At 40.6% G+C, this 22,644-nt stretch overlaps 1 protein-coding gene across 1 annotated transcript; it reads left to right on the plus strand.

Annotated features, from left to right (window-relative positions):
• Positions 1-5,396: 5,396 nt before the first annotated feature.
• Positions 5,397-22,399, plus strand: LOC102786416 (cyclic nucleotide-gated channel beta-3-like). The gene is made up of 17 exons (XM_087845600.1): positions 5,397-5,507; positions 5,924-5,978; positions 7,462-7,636; positions 13,828-13,988; positions 14,131-14,642; positions 14,721-14,771; positions 14,856-14,942; positions 15,046-15,110; positions 15,599-15,721; positions 17,674-17,815; positions 18,159-18,318; positions 18,479-18,576; positions 18,674-18,757; positions 21,176-21,294; positions 21,429-21,581; positions 22,068-22,218; positions 22,325-22,399. Exons 1-17 carry the CDS (start codon positions 5,397-5,399, stop codon positions 22,340-22,342), a joined length of 2,265 nt encoding a protein of 754 aa, XP_087701726.1. The 3' UTR covers positions 22,343-22,399.
• The last annotated feature ends 245 nt before the right edge of the window (positions 22,400-22,644 follow it).

A 22,644-nucleotide genomic window follows, 5' to 3' on the forward strand; every position in this document is an offset into this window, starting at 1 on the left:
GACATTAGGTAAGGCTGCACTTTTTGCAGTGGTTTGGTATAGAAAACTATTTCTTTATCAGTAATATGTTTTCATTCTATCTGCTTTCAGAACTGCACATGATTATTTGCAGCTAGCAGGTTGTAATGCAGCCTTCATTAATAGTAATAAATCACACAGTAATAGTACATCGAAGATGCTGAAGTGGCACACATAGCAACCCAGGTTGCTACCACAAGTAAAACAAGGTAGTTGCTGAATGCAGGGAGCGGGACCACACCTCCATACACATCCCTTCCGGTTCTGTCTATGTATGACACCCCTTCTAGAAATGCTGTCAAACCTAAAATAAGGGTGTGGTCGCAGCTAGTCAATGTTAGCTATATCGTTATATAGCAAAGTGCATGTGGGCAAACTAAATTTATATATGTTCAAAAATATTCCTCCACCTCAGCACTGCTGTACCTAATGACTTTTTAGGTGATTTGAGGCATTGATTGCTTATATCACAATGCATTTAATTTTTAAGGCAAACACATTTGAAATATTTAACTGAGTCGCTCTCAAAAATAAATCTTTTTTTTTTTTCTTTTTTGTGTCCCGTTTGGATCTTTAGCCATCAGAATTGTTGTCTTAAGGCCAAGAAAGATGCCAAGTAGATTTATTTTACCAAAAATAAATCTACTTGGTTGCCTCTGCTGTATGTACATATAAGTATTCCGCACCCTCTCTCTGTATATTTCTATTAATTTTCCATGTCATCAGACAAAACTGTAACACAACATCTCTACTACTTTAGACAGTGGAATACGTTTTTTTTCATTAACTTGAAGCAGTCTTTTAAACAGCCTTGATCGAGGAACAAATTGTTGCCTTATTGTCTCCTACTGAATGGAGGCACCTCACGTAGTAGCCAAACAGATTTTATGGCATTGTTAAAGGAGTAATCATGGTGGCATTTCTCACAGTGATTATTCTCTGAACTGGCCTCCCTCAGTTAGGCCTTCTTATCATTTCCAGACCCCCTTTTGAGAGCTGTTCTGTATTACACCAATTAGCACAGTGAGTCATATGTGACTGGACACTGAGCAACTCAGCCGCTTCCACTCTGTGCTATAAATTTATTTCTAGCTGTTTCACTGACAAGGTATGCTGACACTGTGCTGCTGACTGACAGGAGTAAATGTGTGTTTGTGTTCGTGTGTTGGATGGTTCAGCCTGGCATTTTATTGCGCTATTAAACGTTATTAAACATCCTTTTTTTGTTGTATTTTACTGTGTTTTAAGGATAATGCTCTTGAATTAAAAAAATACAATGTTAAGGGCTAAAGGCCCAACTGTCTTGGTTTAATGGAAAAGGAGCAGATACTAATACCCATCTCCCTGTATAAATGGACAGTAGAGGGCATGAAAAAGTCATCTACACCTTCCTGAACTCCAAATCCCTCAAACAAAGTCGATGGTCCTTCAGACGGCTCAGAGATACACAAAGTGACCCGTGACTGAGTCAAGCCACCATCTGCATCACGCTGGCATTTTGTGGGTCATTCCTCAGCGTGACAACAGGCATAGAACAGCATAATATGAGCTGAGTGGGTGATAGTGCTGCAATTCTACTCTTAATGACAACTGAGAGCGTGTATGTTTCATTGTGATAAGGGCTAAATGAAAACAGGAAAGCATGAAAGAAAATGACAATGACAATAAAGTGAGATCTGTGGGTGAAAATAACCATATTTTTGCAGGTTCCAAAAAGGTGCCACAGTGACTATGAAATCAGCTTAATGCATTTAGGATGGCCCCAGTGTTCCGATGAGCAGGTCCCTATTAGGAAGGTAATTGGTTTGGCGGATTACTCAAAAAGTTATGGACTGATTTGCATGAAAATTTACCAGAGGTCAGCCTTAGCCCAACTTCAATGTGATTAACTTTGGAATAAAATATAGTTTCAGATCTGGACTGAGTATTTTTGTGAGATAAAACTAAATTGGACATTTTGCATGATGTCTTCACATAAAATGTGGAGGAAATCCTTTTTAAAAAATGTGGAAATAGAAATGTTAAGAAGTTCACGCCTCTGAGTTTATCCTTCTTGCATCCCAACAGGAAGTTACAAGAAGCCTAAACACATCTGTCTTTAGCATGGCCTCGAATAACACAGAGACTTTATGTTTGGGTTAAAGTTAAAGATAGGTTTGCTCTCTTAGATCAGGCTGGTGGCTGCTGAACCAGAGGAATTCTGGTTATAGCTGAGGCAGATTACTGCAACAAAAATATAATGGAACGACTCAGTTAGTATGACTGTACAAGACATTTGCAGTGGATTTAATGTTTTAGGTCTCATAGTACTACCATCTGTAGGCCAGGTGAGGAAGTGCATCTGTTTCAGCTTTAATTCAGTTTTTCAATTCAATTTTATTTCTACAGCATCAAATCACAACAACAGTTGCCTCAAATTATATTGTAAGGCAGACGCTACAATAATACATGCAGAGAAAAACCCTACAATCATATGATCTCCTATGAGCAAGCACTTTGGTAACAATGGGAAGGAAAAACTCCCTTTTACAGTTTTTTCTGAATGCTTAAACCCTAACTGTGATTCTTATAGCACAATTCCTAAAACTATTAATACTTATAGCAAAACCACTCACTGAGTTTGCAAATCTAAAAGCACAAACACTGCTTTGCACTCAGTTTGCAATTTTGTAACACACACTTTGCAAAACTGTAGGCACAACTCACTGCTTACACTCAATTACCAAATTTCCAACACACTCCTAGCAAAATTATACACATGTATGGCTATCATTAACACTATTTTGCCAACTGTCTGGCACACTTTCACTTGTGAAAACTTTTTTAGATAATTAGTTCACTTTGCAATCAGCCTAAGCACTATAATACAGGTAAGCTCTGTGTGTGGAGTACAATGGAGGGAGCAGGAAGAGTGAGAAGTAGAGGAGGCCGAGGAAGAGGACGTGGAGGTGAAGAAGTAGGATGAAGAGGACGACAAGGACAAGGAGGAGCAAGAGGAGGATGAGAAGGGGGGAGAGGAGGACGAGGAGGGGGGAGAGGAAGGGTAAGAAGAGTAAGAAATAGAATTGCTGATGACATCAGAGCTACAATAGTGGACCATGTAATCAACCGTGGAATGACCCTGAGGGAAGCTGGCCGACGGGTTCAGCCTAACTCGAGCCACTACTCTGTAGCAAGCATCATAAGGACATTTTGAAATGAGAATCAGTTAGTACAGTCACTTTGCACTAAGATTTGTAGCACAACAATACCATAGATGTAAAAATACTGAAATTGTTACTTTACAGAATTGCTAGACGACCAGATGCTGGGGGCAGAGGAAGCATGTTCACTGCAGAACAAGAAACCCATATAGTCAATATGGCGATTGCAAATAATCCTATACTTGGAAATAAACACTTATGTTTGTTTTGATGTGTGTGAATAATAGTACTTGAAGTTAACTGACATAGCCTACCTTGTGCACAGAGAAAGCAAAAGCCAGATGTGTTTTTTATTCATACCATCAGTGTGCAGTTAGCGCATTGTGTGCTTAGTAGATGATGGCTTGTGTGTACTGTTTGATACGAAAACACCATTTTTACGAAGGTGTGAAGAGTTAATCTAGCTGTGTTCGCTTTTGCAAGAGAACTACAATGTTTTGATAATTGGGTGACAGGTTTTCTTATTTGTGTGTAGAGTTTTGCAAAAATAGCCAATAGTTACAAAAAATGTGCTTAAGCAATCAGAAAAAACTGTAACAGGAAGAAACCTCTGGCAGAATTACTCCAGATGTAACGGGACTCTTTCCAGACTTTCCAGACTGATAGATATCGGTGACTCAGCTGTTTCTTTAGATCGCGGTGTGGTGCGCTACATTTAGAGATCTTTTAGCCTACTTTACTTTGTCTGCCAGGTTCTGTTTAAGTGATTTGCTAATTCACCAACTCAGAGTGCTACTGAAACAAAACTCAGCTTTCCAAAAAATGTGAATAATCACAGTTAATGTTTAATTTAAAAAGAGAGGAAGTTGCTTTTTCACACAATGACAGGTACGTTTGGGTGGCTTTTCCCTCTTTGTCTAATATTACAGTTTGATGATCTGGAACATGTGTGAAAAATATTCACAAAAAAACCTAAGAAATCAGGAAGGGAGAAAAAGAAGAAAGAAGAAAGAAAAATACTTTTTCACAGCACTGTAGCTCTGAAGTATGAACCATTATAATTATGGTTATCTGTAACATTTAGCTCTAAATGTGAAAGACTTCAGAGTGGCACAGTTACAAACCAGCGCCATCATACACTTACAATCATTTTCAGTTTTTACTTTGAAGTGTCTTTTCAGTCTTGCTGTGACTGCCGTAAGCTGTTAAACAGTGGACCTCTCATCATGTTGAAAGCTTAGCTAACTTAGCTAACGTACTGTGAAAGAATATGAAAGAATTCCTCATATTCAGAGTGAAGACAACAGCATCACGGTCACTGCTTCGTTTTGCTGAATGCTATGAATAGTTTGACCCTGCAGCCAACATGCAAGCTGCAGTGCTGCTGCCGTTGGCCATCTGCAGGTATCTGTTTAGAGAGATTAGTAAAAGTGCTGACGAGGCGAGAGCTGTGCCTTGCACTCCCGACTGCACACTAAACAGAGAAGAGAAGCTCTCAACAACTTTTAGTTTTGTTTTTAGCTCTAAAAATGTTTCCCAGGTCCACACGTAAGCCATCTCCAAACTGGCCATGGACATGAGCTGATTACCTGCACTGAGACTCAGCCTGTTTGATTCCCTCCTGCCCTGCTTCAGACAGCAAAGTACTACAGTGAGTAAATGAGAGCAGCGGGCATGACGCACTCATGACCCATTTTAACTCAGTGAAAGGGCACAGTATCACTTTGACCTCTCAGTGAGCTGGTGTATATCTAATTGGGTTATTCAAACCCACTATGTGGACTTTGTTTGATCACTGTCTTCCATCCTTTTTCAATGATACATTCAACGGCAATGGCAGTTTTTTTAAAAATGTATCATGACTCAAGAGTGTGTCACTTACAATAAGAAGAATGACAGTGTGCTCCACAGACATTCGCACGCATGCATGCTGTTTAAGCAGCCCTCCCTGCTTTAGTGGTCACCCCTAAGCCAATTGAGGGATGGGCTGACATGTCACTGCTGATGGTGGGGGCTATGCTCGGTGCAAGAGTATTAGTCCTGCTAAATACAGTAATGCAATTAGGGCCAATTTGGTTATGAGGACACGCTGAATTAAAACAGGTGGAGAAGAAAAGGTAGGCGGAGTGAAGGGGATCAGACTAGTTGCGGGATCGTTTTGATCCTTGGCTCCCGCCACACTCCCCTCATACAAGCAGCAGGCAGTACGGCTGATGCACTTGTAGGTTTTTAGACATGTTTGCAAAGTTGAAGGGTCTCTTTAGCGGCCCGCAGGTGCCAGAGGGCTCTGGGACTACTAGCAAAGCCCCTGACCCAGCTCCACCTCCACCTCCACCTCCAGCCAAGGTATGTGTTCTGTCTGTATATTCAGTTATTAGACTAACTATAATAAATCGTTATTGTCAACCAGATTTTTGACTGGTTACAGACATGAGCAGTGGCGTCTTGTCTGCCTCTATCATTCAACCAGCTGCTCTGTATCCTGGCAGCAAAACAGAAAAAAAAAAATCAAATAAAATTGTTTCGCTACCTCATTGAAATCACTCATTACCCAAACGGGCACTTCGAAATTTGTTTCATCATGAACGCAGCCTGTTTTTAAAAGTGTCTATCAGGAGAGGCAGTCATTTGTCAAACGCTGAATTCACCATTCTTTAAAACTGCCACTGAAATTAAAGCGTCACTCTTAATGGCCACTGTTTGACAAATGGAGCCAGGCGTCAGATTTTGTGAAGAAGAAAAAATGTTGATTTGTCGTGCAGGAGGAGAAGCCAGCTGAGAAGGAGAATGAAGACAAGAAAGTGGACAGACCACAGGGTGAGTCATTCTAACAGCTGAAAAGTTTACAGAGTTCCTTTTTTTTTTGTCCCATCTTGTGAAATTAAAACAAGACTGACTGTTAATATGTTGGGAACATGAGAAAATATGGATTATTTTAAATTTCGCTTCATTTTGGTTTCCCTCTTTATTTGTCAGGGTCTGTGTACAAAAACTATTCATCTAACATGACAAAGGGTTTGTTGTCCCTGCACACGTCATAGAGCAAATAGAAACACATGCATCATCATTTTTTTTAAAAGACATACTAATACAAATGCAACTGACAAATCAACGTAATAGGCCAAACACCCACATCTAAATCCACCAATATCCATTACCTTCACACATAAATACAACACTTGTTTATACCATTACAAGGGAAATAAGTATGACTGGTTTACTTATGTAACGTTTTACTGCATAATAAGCTTCTTTACAAATGTATTTGCTAATTAGATACTGCAGTGAAACCCAGTGTTACTGAAACACCTCCACACTTCAGTCAGCCTCGTGTATTATTCTGTTTATTCTTGTTATTTGTATAAAGCTGTAGAGCATCATGAGGATTCAGATACGTCATAGTTATAAAGCCCAAACAGCCAAACGAGTGACAAAAAGGGACCAAAATAAGAGAAAGCCTTTGGACAAATGTCCAATATGAAACGTTCAGCGTTGGACGACTTCTCTAGTGCCTGCTGACCGTTTCCATTTTAGTTGAGTTTCCTCGACTGCTGAGCTCGACAAGAAATTGAATTTCACTGATTTGTTGATTGTGTTGCTGAAAGTTTGAATGGCCTTTTGGAGCCGGAGTGAATAACATCAGGTTTGTCTCCATCATCCATCCAGGTTCTGTTACTTCATTCTGCTGATCTCACGGTTGCCTAATGTGTCTGAAGGCCGGACAGAAACACGGCCAGCTAATAATCAATCCCTCAAATGTCATATTCAGTGTCTCGTCTCTTTCTTTTACAGATGTTACAGGTATTTTTAATAGATGATGAACTAAATAAAAATGGTTTCACATAACCAGCGCAACAAAGATGCCAAACCCACCCGAGGAACCCACCCGAGGGATTAATAAAGTTTCATCTAATCTAATCTAATCTAAAAAAAGGATGAACAAATGTACAGTTTTTAGTTGCTTCACAGATGGATGACAAGCAGTTATAAGACTACAGGGACTATAAGGAAAACACATAATACAATGATGACAAAATTAGCAATTAAAAGAAATAAATGGGAAAACAGAAACCATTATAAATATCAAATTTAATCTAATGTATTGTTACGGTTATATTTCTAAATGTGTAATATTTTTATAAAGATGTCTAAAAGAAATGCTTTACAGGAAAACAAACAATGCAAAAATAAATAATTAGGTAAGATCAAACATTTTTTATTCTTCTTCCAGGAGGTGAGGACCATTTCTAACAATCTTGAAAAGCCAAAGTAAACGTAGGATTTTTTCCCCCTTTCTTAGAATCAGCTCCATCACCGGCACCACCCCCAGCCCCTGAACCAGCACCATCAGCGGCCCCAGCTCCAGCTCCGGCCCCGGCACCAGCTCCGGCCCCAGCTCCGGCCCCAGCTCCAGCTCCAGCTCCAGCCGCGGCTCCGGCTCCTCCACCAAACCCTGATCAAGCTGGAGCTGAGGGGTAAGACCTGCGCTTGCAGTGTTGTTTCTTCTACCTAATTTTTTCCAGGCACATTTCATTTGAAAGTGGGTGCACCGGCAGTCAAAAGTGTTTACAGAGAGTAGTTACAGTGTGTTTATCCTCAGAATATCAGCCCAGCCTCCAAACTCCACTTTAGCTCACTGCAAACACACACCTGCCAAGTGACATGACAAACCTGTATCAAAGTAATCACCCCATGGACGCTAATTAATCGGATTCCCTGGCAAGAGGGCGGAGAGGGAGGCAGGGTGCCCACGGAGATAAGCGCAGCATGTGAGATCTTTACCCGCTGGAGCAACATGCATATTAAAAGAGGGATGGCCTGAAAGTGGATTAAAAGATTTTCAGTTCTTTAGGTTTTAAGGAGCTCACCAGAGCTGCTTCTGGTCCCTCAATAAACACTATGAAGGCGACAGGTAGAGGCAGATCCTCGTAGTTCTAAGCACAGGTTGGATTTCAACGAGGATATGATATATATGACACAACAATGGTGGCAAGAGCCAGAGGCTCCAGGTGGAGGACAGGTAGCGTGTGTGTGTGTGTGTGTGTGTGTGTGTGTGGTGGTGGTGGTGGTGGTGGTGGTGGGGTCAGTGTCAGCCAGCAGCTAAAGTAATTTGTGGAATAAATAGTGTCAGAGCTCAGAGGGGATCTTGAGGTACTCTACAGAAGAGCTAGACTGGGATGACTCCAGTGCTGTTTTCACAACACCGTCTATAACTCACCTCCTGGCATCTTTAACAAAGTGTGCAGATTTCTGTGATATTAGAAAACTACATTTTTTACTGCCAGTGCTACACAAAACCTGAAGTGTGTGTGGTTTACTCTGTGGCCTTCTCATATATAAACCGCCCAAGTATGCGTCCTTCTTCTTTTATGAGGCATATTAGTGAGATGAAATGCTCCATCACCTTTAGGGTTGATTAAGTCTGCAAAGGCTTCCGACCAGAACCGGTGTCACCACGGCGTTGGCTCACTTTCTTTAACTTTCTTTCATTTAGTTTCCACAAACCAGGGGCGGTACTCCAGCCAGCACAGTGTACCATTTACACACTGAAAACAATGAAAGAAACGATGGAAAAACAACCTGACAATTAAGTGTGAAAATGTACTGAGTTTAATTTGACTGCAGGGCCTGATCTCAGCATGTTGGATGTGTCAGTTTAAACATGGTGTATTGTTCTGTCAAAGGCACTACAGAATTTTATCCACTAGAGGGAGAGCATCCATCATTCTCACAGCTGGCCTGACCTCTAGATCTGTCCTCCCTGACCCAAAGTGCCCTAACCTTAACCACAAACAGGTGAAGCTGGACTCCATCCAATTGGCTCTGCAGTGAACACCACTTGGCTGATTGCATTTATCCGTGTAATGTGATCCTTCTTATGTCACAAGTTATTTATCTCTGTGATTCACTCTTTTTAGCGTTTCAAATCACAGGTACTGAGCTGGAACCTGAATGAAAAGGGAACGATTGTAAACTGGAATAAACACTGAGGATTGTCCCAATGCACTGAATAGAATATTTCTACATTTATATACCTTAAATGTGTATTATACTTTATCAGTGATGGGAATAACGGAGTTACAAGTAACGGCGTTACTTTTTTCAGTAACAAGTAATCTAACTAATTACTATTCCTATTGTTACAACGCCGTTACTGTTACTAACAAGAAAATGCGGCGTGGTTGCGTTACTATTTTTCAACAGACGGTTGAAGCTGTGTTCAGCTTGCTGCACCTTATATCAGTTGCACGGAAGTAGCTGTGTATGTAAGTAATCTGGGCGCTACAGCTTTAAGCAGCTGCACGCGCTCCCGCGGACGGCAATCACTTTCTGGAAGACGATCACTTTTTGGCACAACACCTGGAGCTCAGGGGGACAAAACAATCGCATGAGTGCTGCTGTTTGACTGAGGAAGAATAAAGTAGTCCTGGTAAGCCAATCACATGACCACTTTAAGCTGACAAAGCAACAAGGTGATATATACCAGTTTTTAAATTGTGCAGATAGGCCACGTAAAACCAGAATCATGATAAACAATATATACGCGGCGTTTTTTCCTGAATAGTTTCGTCACGTTAACGTCTAAGGACAGCGCTGGCAAGAACTCTCTGCTTATGACCAAAAAATTTAAAAACGACACAAAAAACAGCCCGTTCGTGTTGGTGGAAAAATGTACCATGCCGACCAATCAAAAAATTATATTTGTTTAGGAAGAGGGTGAAGTTTTAGAAGTTTTAGGAGTGACAGCAAGAGAGAGAGAAAGAAAGACAGCAGAAAAAGAGAGAGAGCGTGTAGTTAATGTGTTGTCTTCAGTGTTGGTCAAGTTACTTGAAAAACGTAATCAGTAACTAATTACTGATTACTTCCCCCGTTACTTTACTAATTACTTATTTATGAAAGTAATTAGTTACTTAGTTACTTTTTAAAAACATGATTTATCCCCTAATTAGGTAATAAAGCAATAGATCTTTCAGCCCAATTCTACTTTTTCTGCATAATCCATCATAAAATGAAATCAAATGTCTCTTTTTAAAATTTGTTTTATTAGTTTTAATCTTTTAACTTTATGCATCAACCAAAAATTAAAGTATATGCAACATTCTCTGACTGGAAAAAAATTTGTTTAATATTTAAACCTTCCAGCACATAAAATAAAATAGGTTTTTGTATTTACACTCACTCTTTCAAATAGATGCAAGTAAAACACAGCAGAAAATAAATAAAATCAAAACCTCAGCGGCCCGTTGCTCTATTTTCACCTGTTTAACAGGAGTGGGGCAGGCGGAGGTTTGCCCTGGTGCAGGTGTGCTGCAGCCGTCATGTCAGTGGAAGGATATGGCAGTTTCTCTGTGAATTTCACATTCCTGTGGCAGGTTTAGGGTTTTTTTCGCTGTAAAAAGAAGTTTTCTTCCAACACAGTGAACAGCACACCCTAATGTTTTTGTCACATCAAACTCAGAGTAAGGTCAGTACTTCCACGCTTTAAACGCTGCACGGTCATACTCTCTCCAGCACTCCTTGGCTGTGTCCCAATTAAGAGACCACACGCTTGGAGTACGCGCAGTACACGTACTATGGACAGTGCAACAAGTACGGGAAGTGCGGAAGTGAGAGGCTGTGAAATGGGACGGTCTAGCCTTCGTTGCGCTGCTCAGGTTGCCTAGCAACCATGATACTAACCGTGAGAAACGTTTCATACAGCATTGTGTGACAGAAATAAAGGAGAAAAAATGTTTTGTTGTTCATTCATGTTTTATGACATCACTGTGATTATTTGAGTATCTGAGGCTGAGACCACAGGACTGTAAAACATGATTGTTGGGCTTCATTTCTGTACTAAACAGTCATTTCAAGATTAGCTAGTAAATAACAATTAGCTAATGTTGTTCATGAGACTAAAGTCATCTCACTTTGGTAATGTAAATATAATATGGCCAATATTATATTTATTGTCAGATTATTATGATATATTACAGCAGTGAGCTTGAACTCTGTGTCAAAGATTCAAGTTGCAGTTATTTATATTTCCTATCACCTTAAATCTTCACTCAAAGACAAGTATCTTTGACAGTGTATATATAGATGTATTATATATAAGAGACAAATATTGTTTGTTTAATTTGTTGGCATTATTACATTAGACTCAATGCTTACATATAAAAAGAAAATGTATGAGCTGTGAAAACTGTTTCTGATAAAATGAAGAGTAGACTGATATATGAAATATTCCTTTATTGGGTGAGAAAATCATACAATGTCATAACTGCTTTAAGTCACAACAGAATAGATATTAGAGCCTTAAACTGGCTGACTTCTGCTAAATGGGTCAAACTGGGCAGAAAGTCTACAAACACATAACATCCTTATAGAATATGATGTAACACTATAGATCAACTTACCTCAGAATATATAAAGCATATAAACAATTACAGCAATATGATGCAACAAACACAGCAGTGCTACTAATCCAAAATACTCAAAGCTTCATAGAACTGAAACAAACATTTATTTTTAGCTCCATTATGCTGCTGATACATACTTTAGGTTTCTGAATATTAAACTTGTTGCTGCCTTTCATAGTGTGTAACTTGAAGGCCCTGAGTACTTTCTCCCACACTGAAAACACTGGAATGATCAAATTATTTGAACATTAACTAATAAGACTGATTCAGGACAGACAGTTAGTTATTCTAAACTTTCCTAGCAGTCCTTCACAAACAGGGAACAGTCTGTCTGTTCTCTCCATCTGTCAGCTGCTGCTGGCTCTTCCTCCTCCTCTTCCTCATCCTGACTTTCAGCTTGTTGTGTTTGTGGATATATGACTGACTTTAATTATCCATGAAATCATCACATTCTCTGTAGGATTAAGGCCGACTATTGAACGGCGTATATTTTACAGTAAAGGCTTTAAAACCAAGTTAGTAGAAACATCGCTAATGTTTGTAACTTTGCCGACATGTGGCCAACAGTAATGTTTTTATTATTAAACATTTGCACATAAATAAGTGACATAATATTCAGTACTTACTTTTGAAAGTTTACTCTTCGGCCGCCCCGCTTCTGCCATCTGCCGTATTTCTCTGCAAACTTATCCACACCCACCGCCGCGCTATGAATTGTGGGATATATGGGACCACGAAGCGTGCACTGGACCACGCTTGATATTTGGGGAAATCGACAGCGCATTTGGAGTACATTTCGAATTGGGACAGCCGTCGTCGCGGTGACGTAATAGGTCTCGAAATGCGCACTCCAAGCGTGCGGTCTCTGAATTGGGACACAGCCCTTATATTAGCTGTGTCCCAAAACGTCGGCTGCATCCTCCGGAGGCCGCATTTGAAGGCCGATTACGTCACAGCCAGGCGACGAAGGCTGTCCCAATTCGTTGACTCCTTCAAATGCGGCTGACAAATGCGTCCTTCATTTCCCCGAATTTGAAGGATGGGTCTGTCACTACCCGATCCGTACCGGAAACCCGATTGGAACCCTGCATGCGCAAAAGGTGTCTACTTCCGGTCGAAGCGTTTTATGATAGTTACGGGTCAGAGTATCTGTTAAGATGTTAAGAATAATAAGTATCTCTTAAAATGTTTCCAATAATGAAACATTTCAATATAATGGTCACTTGAGCCGGCGAGAGCAGCGGACTCCCGGCTTCATCGTTTTCAGACCCCCGCTCTTTCGCTACTCAGGTTAAACATGATATATAAGTCACTCGGATAACTTAAAAATGTAATTGTTTGCCTTTTTTCTGTGTTTTATTTGTTCCGGAGTAAATCGGTTTTGGCTGAGATTAAGTTATTAGATTATTAGATTAAATAAAACTTTATTAATCCATCGGGTGGGTTCCTCCGGGATTTTCACACAGCTGAATAAACGTCAAACAGAAAACTGATTAAACAGAAGTATGTCAAATACAGTATGTCAAAATGAAAACATAACTGTAAATTCAGACTCGTGAGGTTGTTCTGAAAAGGATGATACCAAACAAGGCAAAGTAAATAGTTTTTAAAGGTGAAATGTAGAGGGAAAATCAAAGTAACTTGCCCAACACTGTACTTTATATATGTCCAGATGAGACAATTTAAAAGAACACTCCACTCAAGTTATGTGAGTTTCGACCGTCTTCCTTATATCGTGAACATCGTTGCCCCTCCCTCTGTCAGACGTTTCTTTCTGTTAAAAGGGCGTTTTTCCTTCCCACTGTCGCCAAGTGCTTGCTCATAGGGTTTGATTGTTGGGGTTTTCTCTCTATCATTGTAGGGTTGTTAAAATATAAAGTGGCTCGACACAACTGTTGTTGTGAGCTGGTGCTACACAAATAAAATTAAACTGAAAGAATGTGAGCCTGGCTAGTTTGGGATTGCAGATATATGACCAGAAAACCTTTTAATGCATGTTAAAGTAAAGTTCCAGATTTTTCAGAGTAAAATCTTACCTCTAGGCAACTTTAAATGCTGGAGTAGAACAGGTGTTGAATCATTAATGCTGAGTGGAGTCTCTGATTATTACACAACTTTTCCTGATTTGTTCTTTTTTTTTAATTGGTTGAAATTTCTCATTCACATCAGGGATTTTTAGGAGTTTTTATGATTATGATCCTCGTGACATCAGAAACTCACTCACTGCCAATAACTAGCGCAACTTTCTTATTTTGCTTCCTCAGAGAGGAGGGAGTCCCCCCTCCACCTCCCCCCATAGTCATCAACAAGTACTCAGATGAGCACCTCAGAGCCATAATCATAAACATGAGAGAAAGAAAGCAGCTCTTCAAGGAGAAAGTGATTGATCAGTATGCTTCATCCCCTGAGATAACCCCTCCTGTCAGTGAGTGCCAACACAAAACCATTCAGTGCTGCAGATTTTCTAATACTTCTAACATCTGTGGATGTTATTGTTTTCATGGGGCAGTAAGGAAACTAATTCTTAATATTTAACTGTCGCTCACTCCGCCCCTTTATCCTTTCAGCGCCATTGCTACGCAAAGACGACTACAACAGAGTCATAGAGGAAAGGAAACAACAGGCAGAGGAGGCGCGGATAAAGAAGGAGGAGGCAGACAAGAAGAAAAAAGAGGAGCAGGAGAAGAAGAAAAAGGAGGATGCGCAAAAGAAAGCAGAACAAAAGACAGCAGAGGCCAAACAGCAGGAGGAGAAGAAGAGTATAAGAACCAGGATATCCGAGGCAATGTGGTCAGTGGTGGACACTGTGCTGAAGCCATTCGAGGACCTGATGGACTCTGTGTTTGGGCAAACCATAGACCCTTTCACGGACCGTCGCTACATTGCATGGCTAAGCTTGGTGACTGTGGCCATTAACTACAACACGTGGTTCATCACGGCCCGTCTGTGCTTCCCCTACCACACTGAGATCTCCATCCCTTACTGGTTCACCCTGGATGTGTTGGCTGACATCATATACCTGGTGGACTCTGTCATCTCCCAGCCCCGCAAACAGTTCGTCAAAGGAGGAGACATCATTGTAAGTGGGAAATGATCCTGACTGCTGACAGAGAATAACACTGGCCTGAATGACAAAGTCACTTTTATTCCCTTGCAGAAAGACAGAGTGATGACAAAGAAGCACTACAGAGATTCAGAGAGATTCCTGGTATGATCACTTAAATCCCTTGAGCTTTGAAGTTAAGTACTTAATTAGAGTCAGCGGCCTTACAGCTGTCTGTCTCTTTCACAGGCAGACGTGGTGTCAGTCTTGCCATTTGACTTGTTGTACATCCAATTTGGATTCAAATCTGCCTTCAGACTCAATCGTCTACTGAAGGTAAATCTACTTAAATAATGTTTAGATGAATGAGACAATAAACAACGCCTATTAAATGTACTTTGGCTCTCATCTGGCTCACATTTCCTCACCTGTTTTCAAGATCGACACATTTTTTGAGTTCAGTGATCGTCTAGAGAGCATCATGGCCAAGGCTTACATCTGGAGGTAAGACCATCCATCCATGCATCCATCCACCTACCGATCCATCATTCATCCATCCACCCACTGATCCATCCACCCACCGATCCATCCATCCATCCATCCATCCACCAACCCATCCATCCATCCATCCATCCATCCATCCACCAACCCATCCATCCACCGATCCATCCATCCATCCATCCACCCATCCACCGATCCATCCATCCATCCACAACCCATCCGTCCATCCATCCACCGATCCATCCATCCATCCACCGATCCATCCATCATCCATTCACCAACCCATCCATCCATCCATCCACCGATCCGTCCATCCACCGATCCATCCATCCATCCATCCACCGATCCATCCATCCATCCATCCATCCATCCATCCATCCATCCATCCATCCATCCACCCACTGATCCATCCAGTATACAATGCAATTAACTGAGATAGCAAAAATGTCAAAATGTGGCCATATCAATAACTCTCTTTATACCCCTCTTAGAGTGATTCGCACAATTGGCTATCTGCTCTTCATGCTCCACCTTAATGCCTGCTTCTACTATGTGGCCTCAGAATATCAGGGCATTGGTAAAACTAAATGGGTCTACTCCGGCCTAGGCAGCGCGTAAGTACAGCACTTCTATACAGCCACTTGTGTTTGAGTTGGAGGGATTTTCTCATCTTTTTTTCTGCCAACTCTTGATGTGGACCTAGCATGCTCATACTGTATTCTGAGACTCTGCTAGAGTAGCTTTTGCACGAGCAGTGTTGGGAAGGTTACTTTTAAAATGTATTCCACTACAGATTACAGAATACATGCCCCAAAATGTTTTTGTAACGTATTCCGTTACGTTACTCAATGAGAGTAACGTATTCTGAATACTTTGGATTACTTAATATATTATCATGCTTTTTTACAACTACATGAATGTACTATTGCTGTGTGATTTATTACTATTACTGAAGGTTACTCGCTATACCAATACCAACTAGATTTTTAAATCTTAATATAAAATGAGTAACAGGGTGGACATTAGGTAACTGCACTTTTTGCAGCGATCTCGTATAGAAAACTATTCCGCGTATATAAAACAGGTCCGCGGCTCTGAACCGTAAAGGCGTAAAACCATAAAGGGACCTCTGGCTAATACGTTGGGTTCGTGTCGCGCTCGTGGTTGAAAACTAGCTTTACTTTGTTGTCTGGGTCAACTTTGCTAGCGAGAGACAGAGAGAGGCGTTGAAAGGCTGCTCCAACCGAACTTATTGTTTTGGAGGAAAACACGAACACGGTGTACAGTCGAGTCTTAATAGCTTACTTACAACTGGGCTCATCAGGCTCTCTTCTTGGCTGCAGTGGTTATTATTATATTTACATGCTTCCAGCTCCCGTTTTTGCTCATGACAGCTCGTACTTTTCCTTTTTCTCCCTCCCTCGCTCACAGACACATAACGTGTATGGCAGTCCATTCTCCCTGCAGCACGGACTACACTGCCCATCAGGCTACATTCTTTAGAGCTATGCCTGTAGCATTCTGCCTATTGCCTTCATATTAAATCATTTTTTAAAATATTTCTTCACATCATTATGAGACGCGAGATTGAGACACAGGCATTTGAGCCTCTTAATGCGTGTTTTGTTTGGGTTTCCACCGGCGTGGAAACCAAAAATAGAGAGAGCATAGCCGAACATATCAAACAGGAAAATACCGCCGTGTAATCCCTTTATTTCAGCAAAGTAACTGTATTCTGAATACACCTTTTTAAACGGTAACTGTAATGGAATACAGTTACTCATATTTTGTATTTTAAATACGTAACGGCAGTACATGTATTCTGTTACTCCCCAACACTGTGCACGAGTCACAGTTACAACAAACTGTTTTTTCTTCCCTCCCTCTGTGCAACTTTCTAATGATTGGCTGATGGTTTGAAAACAGTGACTAGGGGAACATCTGTACTCACAAATGACCATATTAAACATGTTCACGCACCAACATGATACAGAAAGGTAGAAAATGAGCACACAGGAGGATAATGTTAGCAATGCATAACAAAAAGTTATAGCAAAGAAACAAAATTACCTAAAAAAAAGTCTCTGGTTTATTGCACAGAGTTATGAGTTCCAGCTCACAAAGCATCCAGTCAAAATCTTTCATATGTCCCATGTTTGCTGCTGATGCTGTGGCTGCAGTTACCTCAGCTGCTTCTTCTATGCCGAGAAGTCCCTGCTACTGATCGCCGAGTTACCAACTCCTGACACCACATTCGGGCTGATCTTTCAGATGACCAACTACCTTTTCGGGGCATTCTTTATGTCCACCATGCTTGGCCAGGTAGCTTCTTTCTCGTAGCATTTTTGTTATTTTACTTTCTCTTTTCTTTTAATATTTTTTTCTCTTTAGGAAGCTAAAGCAATTTCAGCAAGACATCAAGGAAATCACTCAAACGTACCCAGAACCCACCACTGCCATTTTATGCAAAACAAAGAAACAAACACCATTTTCCCCCACACGACCCCAAAACATCCAATACAGTTTATGACACCCCTCTCTGACACCCCCCCAAAACTCTCCACAGGTACCTGCGTTGTTACTACTTTGCTGTCCGCAGTCTGATCAACATCGGGGGTCTTAATGAACCCGAAACCGTCTTTGAGATTACCTTTCAGCTGACTAACTTTTTCTTGGGCGTCTTTGTGTTCTCCAGTTTGATTGGACAGGTAACACAGAGGACACTCTGCCCCATAGCATGAGTCACAGCCCCCAGCATCCTCACTTCACCTGGAGTCCTGATTAGCATCCTTTTAGCATCATTAACTGCAAGTAGTACTAGTAGTAGTAAACGATTGTCTCTTATTCTCCCCCACTTGTCCTGTTTATGTAGATAGATGAATAAACCTGCAATACTCCAGTATCCATTACTCTGTCTATAGTATTTCACTGGTTCCCTGTGATGTCTTGACTGTCAAAAACAACAAAAGCACATTCATTCTAATGTCTAAGTGAGAGGAGCATTTATTTAGTTTAAACAAAGGATTTCTTCTTATCATCATAATGTCTCAGATGAGAGATGTCATTGGTGCAGCGACAGCAGGACAGACTTACTTCCGTTCTTCCATGGACAACACTGTGGAGTACATGGTGACCAATCATATCCCGTCTTTGATACAGAACCGAGTCCGCACCTGGTACACCTACACCTGGGACGCTCAGGGCATGCTGGGTCAGTAGACACTAGATAAAATCTTCATTTCAGTCTTTAAGAGTGTGTGAGAAACGCTTTAATTATACGACACAAATCAGACGTCAGTCCTACTATTGTGCCATGTGCAGAAAGTTTTAACACTGAATTAAATAATGATGTTTCATCTCCGTGTTTTCAGATGAGTCCGAGCTGCTGGACAAGATGCCTCTAGTGATGAGAACAGCCATTGCTGTGGACATCAACCTGGCGACCTTCCAGAAGATTGATCTTTTCAAGGTGTACACTCATTAGAAAAAATAAATATATACCCCAGACAGTAACTGGGAGACTGGGAGATGGTTGGTCAGTTAAATATCTTCATGTGTTTCCACAGGGCTGTGACCAGCAGATGTTAGTGGACATGTTGCTGAGGCTCAAGTCAATCATTTATCTGCCCGGAGACTTTGTTGTGAAGAAGGTGTGTTAAGTGTTACACAATCACCGTCAACTTCAAATGTGAATGAAACACAACAAATTACTTCATTTTTTTTAAGTTTATCATCATTTTATGCCAACAATTGAGGGACATTAAATACAAAAAAGTAAAAATGTGCTGGGGAGGATAAACTGATGTTGTGTAATCAAACTTGGCAATAAGGAGATACTCATTTTAGCCCTGATTCACCGTATGATGACAGGCATACAGACTGTAAAGAGGCAGAGGAAAACACACTTATTTCATTTCAGATTTTTGCATTAGTTACAACTGCATATCCTCCATTGTCGAGTACATTTTTAGCTACCTTATTTTTTTGCCACTTTAACGTCAAAAATATCCAAGCTTTGTTTCTCTAAAATTCATAATTATGATAAAACCTCAGACAGCGTTGCATATTTTACTTTTAAATTTGGAAAAATTACTTTATAATCTTATAAAATAGGTCATTGTCAGGGTCTGCGCTGGCAGACCGTGTGGTGACAGTAGGATGACCCAAATGCAGACACTTGGAGCAAAATTATAATTTAACAAAGGGCGAGCGGTTTATTTGTGGCTGGGTAAAGGTACCAAAAAAAGGCAGATGAACACTAAGGCAAAACTAACTAGAACTAACTGGGAGAAACTACATGCTAAAAAAAAAAAGAGACAAAGATCAAAACCTTGAACATGGAAAAACCTGGAAACAAGGAGGCAACTCAACAGACGACCTGACAAAGACTTAACGAAAACTCACAGACTATATATAGACAGGAGGTGATCTGGGGAAGTGGAAACACACGGGGAAACAGCTGATACAAATGAACATGATGCCACAGGGGAAGCAAAACTAAACACATGGAACATGACACCGTCAAAATAAAACAGGAAGCACACAGACTAAGACACACGGACTTGACATGGTGACAGTTAAGAAGCAGGCGAGGGAACATGGATAAACATGGCAGACAGGAGACATGGAAAGAGCACAAGAAGGGGGAACAAGGGAATGGAAAAGGGACGCATGCACATAAACACAAACACAGAGGGAGAGACACAGAGGACAGAGACACAAGGGGAACCTAAATGGACAAGGAGATTACACATGACAAACAGGGGAGACAACGGGAGACAAAGATATCTCTGAAACACACAATGGGCGAGGGAGACTTAAACACAGAGACTTGACGCACACTGACCAACATAGTGGAAAGACACAGACATGGGAGGAACCCAGACAGACGAGAGCTAAATCCGGTCGTTAAGTCTGACGTCACTAGCCGTGTCTGGGCCTAAACTCCGCTGCAGGTCCATATATCAAACGATCACTATGGCATTACTGAGAGATGAAAAACTGTCTAAAGTCTTTCATCTTTAATAAAATGATCAGCGTTCTGCTCTACCAGGTGTAGCAATTGAGTTTAACATCCAGGCATCCATGAAAACGGAATTTATGACATTTAACGGGGTTAGAAGTTAGCAGGAAGTTAGCTCGCTAGCTTCTATCTAAATACAATATAGCATGTCCTGACTGCGGAGTTTTTGAAACAAATTAAAACGTACAGCTCTGTTATCACTTCCAACATAAATGAAGACAGAAAACTAAACAGCAGTGACGTTTGTAGGGTTACTGAAGTTTGGCTAGCTGGTATATAATGATGTGCTACGTGACCGCTAGCGACACAGCTATGTTAGCATAATATGAACAAGCTGAGTGTTCTCGGTGGTCAGGAACAAATGTAATCACATGGCAGGATGCTGTAAAAGGACCAAACTTCAGCCAGGAGAACAACTGAGATAATCCATCCACAATACGAGGTTAGTCATTCATATACTGCTGCATGGGCTGGGCTGTAGTTACATCCTAAGGTTTTAAAAACTGAGCTTAAATAAATGATTAGCGGTAATAAAAGCCGAGGGAGGTCAACAGTGATCACTGACTGTTTTAGGAGCTTTTTGAGATTAAATAGAAGAAAATACAAAACATTAAACTTGTTAACAACACAAAAGCCATATTAAACGCAGACTACTTTAGGCCCGGAAGTAGGATTCGTCACGTCATCACTTAACGACCAGATAGGGAAACAGAGCTCAATATCAGCAGAACTGGCTGAAGCCTAAACTGCACAAACAAGATCATCATAATACAAAAAGGAATGAAACTCAAAATGCTGGATCAAAGGAAACAGCCCATGACAGTGATTTTTTTTACTAGGTTAATACTTTTTTTTCCTCCAAAATTTACAACTTTAATATCAAAGAATGTCTGAGTTCTTGTAGGTCTGAATTTATGACTTTAATCTCAGAAGTTCTGTGTATATAAAAGGCCACCACAGGCTTCTTTTAAAGCTAAAATGCCCTTTATAAGCACATACACATAAAACATCCCTTCAGTAATTTATTTGTGTAAATTATTTGTAGGGTGACATCGGTAAAGAGATGTACATCATCAAAGGTGGAGCGGTGCAGGTGGTGGGAGGACCCGACAACAGCATTGTGTTTGTGACACTAAAAGCTGGTTGTGTTTTTGGGGAAATCAGGTGAGTTCAGATACACGCGCACAAATATATACTGATAATTAATCAACATCAGAGGCATTTAATCACAATCAGTGAACTTAGAAAAACATTTAGAAATATTCAAAGAGAAAAAGTTTTCTCTTTCTGTTTCTTAGTCTCTTGCAGTCCTCCAAAGATGGAGGGAACAGGCGCACAGCTAATGTCAAAGCATACGGCTTCGCCAACCTCTTTGTCCTGGAGAAGAAAGACCTGTTTGATATTCTGGTTCATTACCCGGAGTCGCAGAAAGTGTTGGCCAGAAAGGGCAAGTGAGTCAAAGGATTTGACTCAATATTTGCTGCTGATTTCACAAAATAACTTAAAATTCTGTACTTGGTGGTTTATTTACTGGAAACCAATGATACACTATCTGTGAGGGGGAAGTATGTGAACATGTATAAATGGCAGCAATTTTTAAGATAAAATTCCAGTCAGGTAGTTTTACACACAAGGAAAACAATCACATGTTAGTGGGTGGACCTATTTTTATTTTCAAGGCCTGATCTTTAAAACAGCACGTTTGTGTTGTTTTAAAGACACAACACATGATCACAAACAAAGCGAAAAGAAAAGTGTTATGTGGACGTCAGAAAAAGGGCTGTTGGTGATGTTCATCAGGCTGGGATACCTTTGAACAGTGAGCTTCCCCTTCCTGTCAGGGATTACATAAGTACACATGTAATCCCTGAGATATGAAGTTTCCACATGATAATAATAAATGCTGCTGTAGTAAACAAACCTCTGTACCTCTGTAGGAAACTAATGAAGGCCAAAGGTCCAGCAGCAGCTAAAGTTGAAGAAGAGAAGAAAAAAGGACTGGCGCTGTTCGGACCCAAACCCCCCACACCCAAACTGCTGCGCGCTTTCGGCGGGACCATTAACAAAAGGTTTATCAACAAAGTGAAGGTAACTACACCGTTCTGTCCTAATAAATGCACCCCAAGTGATTATTACATGAAAGTCATTGTGCTGATTCTCAGTTTGTGTTTGTCTCCTTTTATTGTTTCCCCAGACTGCCAGTACCAACTAATAAGGAGCATGGAAAGTTTTTTTTTTTTTAATAACTCCTTTTTTGGAGTGAAGAAAATGTATCTCTCATGGAAATGAACTCATTTCTGTTGAAAGCACCTTTCAGATGATAGTTTTACTGCTCTGTGTGATGAGGTCATTCTGTCTAATTTAATAATAACAAGCCAAGACCATGTGTATCTCAACTACTGCCCCTAGTGGACACTGCTATGTATGTACTTCGTTCATATGGTTTTTATACAGTATAATCGTTTGTTTTTCCCACTGTAGACGTGGAAACCTGCCTGAGATTATCAGTCAGTA

Source organism: Neolamprologus brichardi, chromosome 9, assembly GCF_056152115.1.
Source record: "Neolamprologus brichardi isolate AB-2024 chromosome 9, ASM5615211v1, whole genome shotgun sequence".
NCBI lineage: Eukaryota > Metazoa > Chordata > Actinopteri > Cichliformes > Cichlidae > Neolamprologus > Neolamprologus brichardi.

Excerpts from the sequence above, each read along its gene's own strand:
- LOC102786416 (XM_087845600.1), top strand. The coding sequence starts at position 5,397 with ATGTTTGCAAAGTTGAAGGGTCTCTTTAGCGGCCCGCAGGTGCCAGAG. Across the intron at positions 15,111-15,598 it reads GCCAAGGCTTACATCTGGAG|AGTGATTCGCACAATTGGCT; the intron begins GTAAGACCATCC and ends TACCCCTCTTAG. Across the intron at positions 17,816-18,158 it reads TCTCCAGTTTGATTGGACAG|ATGAGAGATGTCATTGGTGC; the intron begins GTAACACAGAGG and ends ATAATGTCTCAG.